General features: G+C 41.4%; 1 protein-coding gene across 1 annotated transcript in view; it reads left to right on the top strand.

The window, feature by feature from the left end:
- The window catches only part of AGMO (alkylglycerol monooxygenase), a 296,193-nt gene that overhangs the window by 99,017 nt on the left and 185,032 nt on the right, over positions 1-12,144 (top strand). Inside the window, exon 4 of the mRNA XM_080665006.1 lies at positions 5,000-5,103. Coding sequence (XP_080521132.1) covers positions 5,000-5,103 — 104 coding nt within the window. The remainder of the gene's footprint in view (positions 1-4,999; positions 5,104-12,144) is intronic.

Raw genomic sequence — 12,144 nt, 5'->3', positions numbered from 1 at the left:
GGTCCTCAGACTTTTATCCCATTACAATTGTCAGTTCAAAGTCCAGAATCTTATCTTGAGCTGTTTTGTATCTTGATTCTGATAGTAATTATACAGCTGTACTTGTTTGATAAAAATGCATAGAACTGAATACTACGAGGGAAGGAATTCATTGTATGTAAGTTAAAGCTTATTTTTTTAAAACTAGAAAAAAGTTTTAACTCAAGAATATAACACACATGAAAACACATAATACATTAAATTTGCCAAACAAATTGAATGATTGGCCAATGTATTAATAAAATACATTTTTACAAATCTACATTTTGGCAATGGAAAGCAGTAAAATTATTTTTATCTAGAGGCCCGGTGCACAGATTTGTGCATTGGTGGGGTCCTGCAGGGATTGGGCAAAACTGACAGTCCAACGCCTCCTGCTGCTCCTGCTCATCCCTGCCCCGCTGCGCCTGCTGCTGCTCTGACCCAAGGTCCCAGCCCCTCCTTTTTTTCTTTTTCTTTTTTTTTTTCAGCGCCTCCTGAGCAGAGGTCAGGGCCGGCTGGAAGCAAGTATTTAGGATTTATGTATCTTCTATAATTGAAACTTTGTAGCCTTGAGTGGAGGCCAGGACCGGCCAGGGCGGGCAGGAAGCTTGGCTTCTTCCATCGCTGGGGCAACCCAAGCCTCTTGCTTGCTCCAGCTCAATGGGCAGCCGCCATCTTGGTTGGGTTAATTTGCATACTCACTCCTGATTGGCTGGTGGGCGTGGCTTGTGGGTGTAACAGAGTGATGGGTAATTTGCATGTTTCTCTTTTATTAGTGTAGATTATATTATTGAAAAGCCATAATAATATACCATATGTTTGTATAATGATAATTAGCTTGTAGGAAAAAAAAATTGTTATTAACTGCAACTTAAATTCTTTTATAGGAAGTTTATTGCAATAATACGTTTCAGTTTACTATTTTGTGGGGTTTTTTTCCATTAAGACAGACAATTACTTCATCAAATCAAGAATTAGGGAAGATGAACATATTTACAAATGCATTATCAACTTTTTCTGATATTATTTACAAAAGAAATGTTATAATAATTTACAATCAGTTACATTTTATAAAATTTGTTATTTACTTCATGAAAGTGTAATATAGTCTGTGAAAAAAAATCCCATATTCTTGTTTTCCCCCAATTCTGCAAAGTGACAGAGGTAAGGCAATAAGATCCAGTTACTGTACCCTGTTTATACAGCTGTACTTCATTGAATGAAGGCTTGTGTTACACACAGTTTGTGATAGGAAGTAAATGCTTTTAAAACAACTAAAGAGACAGGTCTTTGACCTCCACCTTTGTGGATTCTTTGTTCAGCCATTTAACTTCTGTGGAGGTTATAATGAAGTAGTTTCAATATATCTCATCACCCTCTAACCTCATTAGGTTAGTTTGTCCCTTTGTACACTCATACCATGATGCATAATCATGACTTTTTTTAAAACAAATCCTGAAAGTTCCAAAAAATTGGACAGTGATTTTATTTGTGATGAAGTTTGTAAGTCATGGGTTCTTAAATAATGGGTGTGTTCTAAAAAGATAATACTGTTTAGATTGCTTCAGGAGCTCAATCTATAAGAAGTTTTAAAAGATTTAGGACATTCTTCAAATTTATTACCTCTTAATAAATTTCCACATAACATCTAAAGTTATCAAATGCCACAGATTTCTTTGTGTATCACTTATTTGTAGCTATATAGCCTAGTTAATAAACCAGAGATTTAGGTTCTAGGTTATTTCAAGGATTATGCCTGGGAAGTTAGGGGTCATTATGGTGAAATAGTTCTTATTTGTATAAGACGAATTTTCTTAATTGCTTGGGTAAAAATACAGGGTCATTACTATATATGATAAAAAAAATGTCAACTAATCAGGATCTAAGTTACATATACTAGTATATAGATGGTTTATAAATATACTTGCAAATACATAACTTTAATAGAAATGACTTTTGATAGGGATATTGATTCAAATTCTGTTCACAATGTTCTCATTCTCACAGAAATAAGTTCTTAAATCTCTGAGCTATCATTTATTTACAAAAACTCTTGCAAGTTTTGTCCACCCAAATTAAATATATAGGGTTCCCCCCAGAAAATGTGTATACACACTTTGAAAAATTAGAAAGGCATTGTTTATTAAAATACATTTCATTTTCAAAATTGAGCTGTCATCTGTTAGTGTGTATATTTCTTGCAACACCGCATATGTATGTATATATAATATATGTTTATGTAATATATTAGAGGCCCAGTGCACAAAATTCATGCACGGGAGGGTATGTCCCTCAGCCCAGCCTGTACCCTCTCCAATCTGGGACCCTTTGAGGGATGTCTGACTGCCTGTTTAGGATTGGCCTAAAGGGGCAGTCGGACATCCCTCTCACAATCCAGGACTGCTGGCTCCCAACTGCTCTTCTGCCTGCCTTCCTGATTGCCCCTAAGCACTTCTGCCTGCCAGCCTGATCACCCCCTAACCCAGGGGTGGGCAAACTTTTTGACTCGAGGGCCACAATGGGTTCTTAAACTGGACCGGAGGGCTGGAACAAAAGCATGGTTGGAGTGTTTGTGTGAACTAATATAAATTCAAAGTAAAGGAGCGGAGGGGAGAGCAAGAGAACCCTACGTTCTTTCGGCTCTGCAGGCCGGATAGAACAGCCGAACGGGCCGGATCCAGCCCGCGGTCCATAGTTTGCCCATGGCTGCCCTAACCACTCCCCTGCCAGCCTGATTGCCCCTAACTGCCCTCCCCTGCAGGCCTGGTCACCCCTAAGTGCCCTCCCCTGACAGCCTGGTCACCCCTAACTGCCCTCCCCTGAAGGCCTGGTCCCCCCTCAACTGCCCTCCCATGCAGGCCTGGTCCCCCCCAACTGCTCTCCCATGCAGGCCTGGGTCCCCCCTGCAACTGCCCTTCCCTGCAGGCCCGGTTGCCCCCAACTTCCCTCCTCTGCCGGCCTGGTCACCCCTAACTGCCCTCCCTTTTAGGCCTGGCCCCTCCCAACTGCCCTCCCCTGCTGGCCTGATTGCCCACAACTGCCCTCCCTTGCAGGCCTGGACTCTCCCAACTGCCCTCCCCTGCTGGCCATCTTGTGGCGGCCATCTTGTGTCCACATGGGGGCAGCCATCTTTGACCACATGGGGGCAGCCATCTTGTGTGTTGGAGTGATGGTCAATTTGCATATTACTCTTTTATTAGATAGGATAGAGGCCTGGTGCACAGAAGGGGGCCATCTGGTTTGCCCAGAAGGGTGTCCCTGATCAGGGTGGGGGTTCCCTTGGAGCATGGGGTGGCCTGGGCGAGGGACCTGTGGTGGTTTGCAGGCTGGCCACACCCCCCGGCAACCCAAGCAGAGGCCCTGGTATCTAAGATTTATTTATCTTCTATAATTGAAACTTTGTAGCCTTGAACGGAGGCCAGGGCTGGCCAGGGCAGGTGGGAAGCCTGGCTTTCTCGATTACCGGGGAAACTCAAGCCTCCTGCTTGCTCCTTGGCCACAGCCATCTTGGTTGGGTTAATTTGCATACTCACTCCTGATTGGCTGGTGGGCGTGGCTTGTGGGATAGTGGAGGTACGGTCAATTTGCATGTTTCTCTTTTATTAGTGTAGATGTTTAACATATATGTAATTAATATATAATGTGTAATATATAAAAATATACAGGTAATTATTAATATATAATACATGCAGTATATACTATATATGATATAGTGCACATATATATATACTAGTACTATATATAATATAGCATATATGTAACATATACAATATAATATAGGTATATATGATATAGATATACTTTTTATAAAAACCTCTAACAAATTATTCTGCCATATGCCATGAATGATAACTATTAGTATATGGCAATTGCAAAGAAAAATAACTCCAAATTTTCAGTCATGTTCACTGTTCAGTTCCCATGAATCCAAGCCCCAAAGATTTAATTTCTAATCAATACTGACAGATATACAATGATCATATCACATGGTTAATTCTACCTCCTGTATTTATAGCAAAGGACTAAATATAAGTTAGTTTAGCTACGAACATAATTTTTAAATATTGAATATAATATTATGGGGCATTTTAATCTAATTTTGGTAGACAGTGAAAAATACGGCAGAATAAAAAGTGTGGCCTTGTTCTCTTCTACGTCATCTGCTTAGGAGGTCATTGTATAGTGGCATGTTTATTGTAAACAGAAATCTAGCAACTATCTTTTTTGTGTATATATGAATTTCAATGCATTAAGGGGTTAATTTGTATAATACTTGATGAAAATTACAACTTATGTTTCCTTTTCTATTATGATCATAAAGCAATTATGAGGGACAATTTTAGAAATGGCATAGTGTTTTGGTAAAGCATGAAAAAAAAAAAACACCCATCTAACTCTTAGCTAATATATTCTTGTTAATAAAAATGAAACCTTAAATCTGAGGAACAAATATTATTTTGCTTTGCCTCTTATTTCAATAGACTGACTTTGAAATTTCTTAAAATGCCATCAGGAAATATTATGTAATATTTTATTCCAAAATATATGCAGCAATTTCTCCCATCAGAGTATTCTTCTTTAATTAGAAATATGTTATCACATACTGAAATATCATCGCTATTCATTGACTATATTATTATAACATTACCAGTTAGTTTTTATGATCTGTCATACTGTAATATGTTCACAAAGTGTAAATTTTGGAAGTCATTTCAGTTTGCTAGCGGCATTTAATTATATCATATACACTATACATGTTTATTGGCTATGTTTCAATTTTTTACTTATTTGTAACTTATACCCTCGCTGCTTCCAAAAGTGATTTGAGGCAGCTTATTTTAATTATAATTATATTGGCTAGCTTTTTCAGAGATGTTCCAGATTTTCTTCCTCACTCAACAGAGCAGCATACATAACTGAAAATGGAAGTTGCTTTGTTCTTATTCTCATGGCTCGTTTCAAATTATGTTTTCTGCAGAGGTTAATATTATGTGGGCTGCACACCAAACACACCACAGCTCTGAAGACTATAACTTATCCACAGCACTGAGACAATCTTCCTTCCAAATATATACTTCCTGGGTAAGTTGTATGAAATTGAATAAATGTGATAATATAATTCATTTTTAAAACATCTCAGCTGTTTCTATTTCCTCTGAGCAAACTAATAAGGTGTTTTTGCTAAAATCCTTCTTTCTCCTCTCTAAATACAGACACTAAAATGAAGCAAGTGGTGTTTTCCAATGATAGTCGTTTATTTAACTGATAAAACTCACCCTGGGGTATAGAGCAAGGTGAGAAAGTGGCTATTTTTTTATTTACTATTCAATAAGGGATGTGTTGGATCAACAATGTATCTCAATTCAAATATATACAAAAATTTTATTACAAACTTTTAAAAGTGTTTTTTTAAAAAATAAGTTTCCACTTCTGAATGCCCCAGGGAAATCTACTTAAACCCTTTGCTTTTTATCTACTTACTAGTGGCCAGGTGCACGAAATTTGTGCACAGGGGGGGTGCAGGGGAGGGGTGGCAAGGGGTGTCCCTCAGCCAGGCCTTCACCCTTTCCAATCTGGGACCCCCCAGGGGATAACCGGCAGTCAGATATCCCTCTCACAATCCAGAACTGCTGGCTCCTAACCACTCGCCTGCCTGTCTGATTGCCCCTAACTGCTTCTGCCTGCCTGCTTGATCATCCCTAACTGCTCCCCTGCTGGCTTGATTGCCCCTAACCACCTCTGTCTCGGCCCCACATCCAGGACCCAGGATTCCCTCCTCCAGCCGACCACAGGCACCCGGGATCAGGGCTTCCCTCCCTCTGGTCAGCCATAGGCACCCAGGCCGGCTACAGCCGCTGGGGATGGTGGGCAGGTGGCTTCGCCTGGGCTGCAGCTGCAAGTGCTGGCATCCGGGACTGCAGTGTGGGCGGCTTCTCCGTCTACCAGGCTGTAGCCAGCCGCAGGTCCTGGTGCCTGGGACCACGGGGTGGGGGGCTTCTCCGTCTACCAGGCTGTAGCCAGCCGCAGGTCCTGGTGCCTGGGACCACGGGGTGGGCGCCTTCTCTGTCTACCAGGCTGTAGCCAGCCGCAGGTCCTGGTGCCTGGGACCACGGGGTGGGCGCCTTCTCTGTCTACCAGGCTGTAGCCAGCCGCAGGTCCTGGTGCCTGGGACCATGGGGTGGGCGCCTTCTCTGTCTACCAGGCTGTAGCCAGCCGCAGGTCCTGGTGCCTGGGACCACGGGGTGGGCGCCTTCTCTGTCTACCAGGCTGTAGCCAGCCGCAGGTCCTGGTGCCTGGGACCATGGGGTGGGCGCCTTCTCTGTCTACCAGGCTGTAGCCAGCCACAGGTCCTGGTGCCTGGGACCACGGGGTGGGCGCCTTCTCTGTCTACCAGGCTGTAGCCAGCCACAGGTACTGGTGTCCGGGACTGCGGGGTGGGTGGCTTCTCCATCTCCCAGGCCACAGCCAGCTGCACGTACTGGTGCCCGGGACTCCCTGCGGGGTGGGCGGCTTCTCTGTCTACCAGGCTGTACCCAGCCTCAGGCGCTGGCACCCGGTTTCTCTGTCTCCCCCACGACGTGGGGCAGGCAGACGTGAGGCTTCTGCAGCTGGCTGCGGCCTGGAATCACAGGGCAGGCAGCTTCTTCATCTCCCGGGCTACAGCCAGCCTCAGGCGCTGGCACCCTGTTTCTCCGTCTCCCCCAGGACATGGGGTGGGCAGATGTGGGGCAGGCGGCTTCTGCAGCCTGGGATCACGGGGCAGGCAGCTTCTTTGTCTCCCGGGCCGCACCCATCCTCAAGTGCTGGCGCCCGATTTCTCCGACTCCCACAAGCCCGGATCGGCTGGGGGGCAGGGCCACCGCCATCTTTGTCAGGTTAATTTGCATACTCCTGATTGGCTGGTGGGCATAGCAGAGGTATTATGGTCAATTTGCATCTTTCTCTTTTATTAGTGTAGATTAGAGCAGTTAGTGTGATGCTCAACAAAAAGTTTGGCTCTAGCCGAAACCGGTTTGGCTCAGTGGATAGAGCGTCGGCCTGCAGACTGAAAGGTCCCAGGTTCGATTCCGGTCAAGGGCATGTACCTTGGTTGCGGGCATGTCCCCAGTAGGGGGTGTGCAGGAGGCAGCTGATTGATGTTTCTCTCTCATCGATGTTTCTAACTCTCTATCCTTCTCCCTTCCTCTCTCTGTAAAAAATCAATAAAATATATTTTTAAAAAAAAGTTTGGCTCTACAATATTTTCGCACAAAGAAATGACAACATTAATGAATACCACAAATAGCCCTTCATTCAAAGGTTCTTCTGATTCACTGGGCAAAACTCATCCACTTGGTAACAACCCTCACCTTGGATTTGCTGACCAGCCAGTGTGCCTCAATGGTTGAGCATCCACCTATGAACCAGGAGGTCAAGGTTCAATTCCTGGTCAGGGCACATGCCTGGGTTTTGGGTTCAATCCCCCATAGTGAGCATGCAGGAGGCAGCCAATCAAAGATTCTCTCTTATCATTGATGTTTTTATATCTCTCTCCCTTCCTCTCTGAAATCAATAAAAATATATATCTTTTTTTAAAAGGTGGCTTTCAACATTAAAAAAAAATAAGCTGTTTGCTAACTATAAATTGTAATGATCTAACATTTGCATGGTTCTTTCTTGTTTTCAAGGTACTTCTTTTAGATGCCATTTGTTGAGTACTTTCCATGTTCTACACAATCTTCTAAGACCTCTTGATGTATTAACTTATTTAAATTCATAACAACTTTAAGGTACAGATATCACTACAACTCTAATTTTTAAATGATGGAACTGAATCCATAGTTTAGTCACAAAACTAATAAAAGGAGGAGTAGAATTTGAACTCACTTACCTGGCTTCAGGATACCAGATCTTAACCTGTACACTACATCCCCTTCCACATGCCTCTCTATTGTCTTTCACTTACCTTATCTCATTGGATCCTCACAAATAGGCCCATGCCATGCTAGATCAAATGTTACTAATGTCGGGGAATCAAATATCAGTGAGGTTAATTCCAGAGCTAGTAAGTGTTAGAGTCCCATGTGTTAAACCAGATGCCCGGATAGATAGAAAAATACACTTAATTGGTATGTGTTCTTACTCAAACATTAGAATAGGCAAAAGAAATCTATAAGGCAGGATGGTACTAATAGGTTTGCTGAAATGGATATTAAAAGTAATCCTCCACCGCTGCTCCCAATTCCACATACTTGTGTTATAGTCTGTATTAATTTCCTAGGGCTGCCATTACAAAGTACCACAAACTGGGCTGCTTACAACAGAAATGTATTGTCTCACAGTTCTGAAGGCCAGAAGTCTGAAATCAAAGTATGGGCATGGCCATGGTCCCTCTGAACTCTCTAGGGAAGTTGCTGGTCTAGTCCCCTTTCCTAGGTTCTGAGAGTTCCTTGGCCTTGGGGAGCATAACCCCAGTCTTCTCATGGCCATCTCCTTGTGTCTGTGATCATTTTTCTCTTGATTTTATAAGAAGCCTACCCTACTACATTAATACCTCATCATAACTAATTACATATACAATGACTATTTCCAAATAAGGTCCTATTGTGAGGTATTATGGAATATGATTTTGAGGTATCAAGGGATATGTATTTCAACACATGAATTTTGGGGCCACATAATGTAATCCATAACACAATTCTAAGCAGGTGTGTAAAAGAAAGATTATATATATTAGAGGCCCCATGCATGAAATTCGTGCTAGGAGCTCGGCCCCTGCCACTGCTGTGGCTGCCTCGGCCCCCACTACTGCGGAAGCTGCCTCTGCCTCGGCCCCCACTGCTGCCGCTTCGTCTGGAAGGACGTTCGTAAGGTCATCCAGTCTAATTAGCATGTTATGCTTTTATTATTATAGATGCATACTAGGTGTACCAGTTAATGTGGATTTTTTTCAATAGATGGTTACATGTATGTTGATATATATGTGATTTGATAAGTATGCTATTCTGTTGTATCGACAGCAAGCTTTAAAACTTCATATGTAAAATTAGTTGAAGGTGTTAAAATCATAGATACTTTCACGCTTAAAAATATCAAATTTCATGCCAAAAAAAGAGCATTTGCAGGAAGTTTTAATTCATTACTTTATTTTGAAGAAAAGTGCTGCTGAATATTTCAGGAAGCTTATGTTGAACATGTTCCACCTGAAGATACGTGTGAACGCTGGCTTAAATGCTTTAAAAGTGATGATTTCGATGTGAAAGACAACATTCAGGTCAACTGAAAATGTTTGAAGACCAACAATTACAAGCATTATTGGATGAAGATGCGTGTCAAACTCAAAAACAACTTGCAGAAAGATTAAACGTTGCTCAGCAAACAATTTCCGATCGTTTACAAGCAATGGGAAACATTTTAAAGGAAGGAAAGTGGGTGCCACATCAACTGAAAGAAAGACAAATGGAAAACCAAAAAGTCATCAGTAAAATGACTTTCAATGGCACGAAATGACTTTCAACGGCACAAAAGAAAGTCTTTTTTGCATCGAATTGTGACTGGCTGAAAAGTGGATTTATTTTGAGACTCCCAATTGCACAAAATCATGGATTGATCCAGGTCAACCATCAACACAGACTGCAAGGCCACATCGCTTCAGAAAGAAGACAATGCGCTGTGTTTGGTGGGATCAGGAAGGAGTGGTGTAGTATGAGCTTCTAAAACCAGGTGAAACCGTTAATACTAATTGCTACCAACAGCAAAAAATCAATTTGAACCACACTTTGATCGTGAAACGACCAGAATGTACCAAAGACATGGCTAAGTAATTTTGCTTCATGATAACGCACCATCACACACTGCAAAACCAGTTAGACAGGTTAAAAGATCTTTCTTGCCTGGGAAGTACTAACCCACCCGCTGTATTCACCAGACCTTGCTCCTTCAGATCACCACTTGTTCCGATCAATGGCACATGATCATTGAGCAGCACTTTAAAACATACGAAGAAGTGGAAAATTGGGTCTCTGAATGGTTTGCCTCAAAACAAGAAAAGTTCTATTGGGATATCCACAAATTACCTGAAAGATGGGGGAAATGTGTAGCTAGCGATGGACATTACTTTGAATAAAGCACTTTTGATGTTTCTCTTGAAATTATCCTGTTTTCTTTGATTACAAAATCCACCATTATTAACCAGTACAGCTAGTATTTTTCCCATATCCTATAGCTTGTGCTGAAAACTCTGGATGATTGAAAGTGGAAGAAAATTCTACGTATTTCATTGCTGCATAGCTTAAGACTGGTCTAGGGTTCCAATGAATGGAGCAAAGAACAGGCTCCTGATGGAAAGAAGGGATATTTCCCACCCCTCCTTCTTAAGAAATAGTGGCATTAATACAAAGTTTTGTTATCCTGTAAAAAATAGGCTGAATATCAGACTGATTAAAATAATAATCTCAAAAACTTTATTCTCTCCTGATTCATGTATTTCTCTTTGCATGAGGATAATAATTAGAACTCTGATACCTGCATTTGGGGGAAGAACACCTCCATGAAAGGATGCAGCTGTATTTCATGTTGCTCCAGGGAAATCGGTGCCCCTAGAGAATTAATCATTTGAGGAATCATCAGAGGAAAATTTTTATTAGAGCATAATAGATTTATTTTAGAACCGAGAGAAATCTTGGAAAAACTGTATTTAAATCATCCATTTTGAAAGCTACCAAAGAATCTCAGAGGAGCCCACTACACCATGCAGTGTTGAGCATTGCTGGTTGGAACTTAAGTTCAGACATCTCAGTCCAGTATATGGTCATCTCTATCCTGGTTTCACTGTATCTTCTGACCTATTAAGTCAATGCATCCAAAGTTACAGATTGGAGAAAATCTAAGTGAAATGCAGTTACACACTTACTTATTGCAGGAATAAATTCCCTTTGCAACCTCATATCACATGATCAAGGACATAGAAAAATATCATGCTGGTTAAGGAAATGAACATTGGGAATGCATCACAAGCTGCTAATTTTTTGGCGGGTGAGGGTCAGGGATGGATTCTGAGGACTTGTAGTTCAGGAAATGAAGGTCTGTATTGTAAATCAGCATGGATTCGTTTTTAGTATTTGCAGGTCCTTATGAAGATTAATAGTCTGTGATAGGCCTTTCTGGACATTAAAGTCAAAGAGCAGTAATCAGGTCTCTATTTTCTTTGACTCTTTTATAAGATTCTTTTCATCTAACACAGCTACATAAGGCATGCAATTTGGTAGTTACTAAGGTAACAGTGTATTTTAGAAAAAATAAGAAATGGGTCATGTCATTGAAGATAAAATTGATTTGTGAAATGATATGCAAAATTAAGCTTCAGGGGGCTTTTCCTTGATAGTACTATGAAAATTAGGGTGGCAGAGCTATCATTTAAAGTAATGAAAGATAATTCAATTTTTAAAAATTTCTGACCATACTTTTGCATTTTTAGCCAGTTTTAAGCTTAGATTTAATATTACTCATCCAAAAAGAGCTGCACTTTTAAGTGAGTACCATTTTTAATGAGGCTTATTTATTGGTTTTGCATGCTACTTCAATCTCATTACACATCTTAATTACTATAATGCCTTAAACATGATAGTTTCTCCACTTTGCAAATAATAAAATACGTAGACCCATAGATATTGTGTACTATATAACAGTGTAGAGATTAACATTTTATTTTCTGCCAATTTTTAAATAAAATACCTGAATGCTGCAATTGTATATTGAAAACATAGCTACAGAAGTGCTGGAAAAATAAAAGAATGGGGAATGTCAAAGGAATACAGGCGCCAACTTGAAAGAGCTCCCCTGATCCCAATCTGGAACAATTTGAACAAAGTATATAATGTACTGTGGAGTTATAAACCAAAGTATAAATGTCTGTGAAATTGGTCCATACTGATAGAGGTAAACTAGAGGCCCGGTGCACGAAATTTGTGCACTTCAGGGCAGGGGTGGTCCCTCAGCCTGGCCTGTGCCCTCTCACAGTCCAGGAGCCCTCGGGAGATGTCTGACTGACCGTTTAGGCGTGATCCCCCAAACTGCTCGCCTGCCTGCCTTCCTGATTGCTCCTAACCGCTTCTGCCTGCCAGCCTGATCAACCCCTAACCACTC

The sequence above is a fragment of the Plecotus auritus genome, assembly GCF_963455305.1.
Source record: "Plecotus auritus genome assembly, chromosome: 4".
In the NCBI taxonomy this organism is placed as follows: Eukaryota; Metazoa; Chordata; class Mammalia; order Chiroptera; family Vespertilionidae; genus Plecotus; species Plecotus auritus.
The sequence above is the reverse complement of the archived record's forward strand: the minus strand, read 5'-3'. Positions and strand labels throughout refer to the sequence as shown.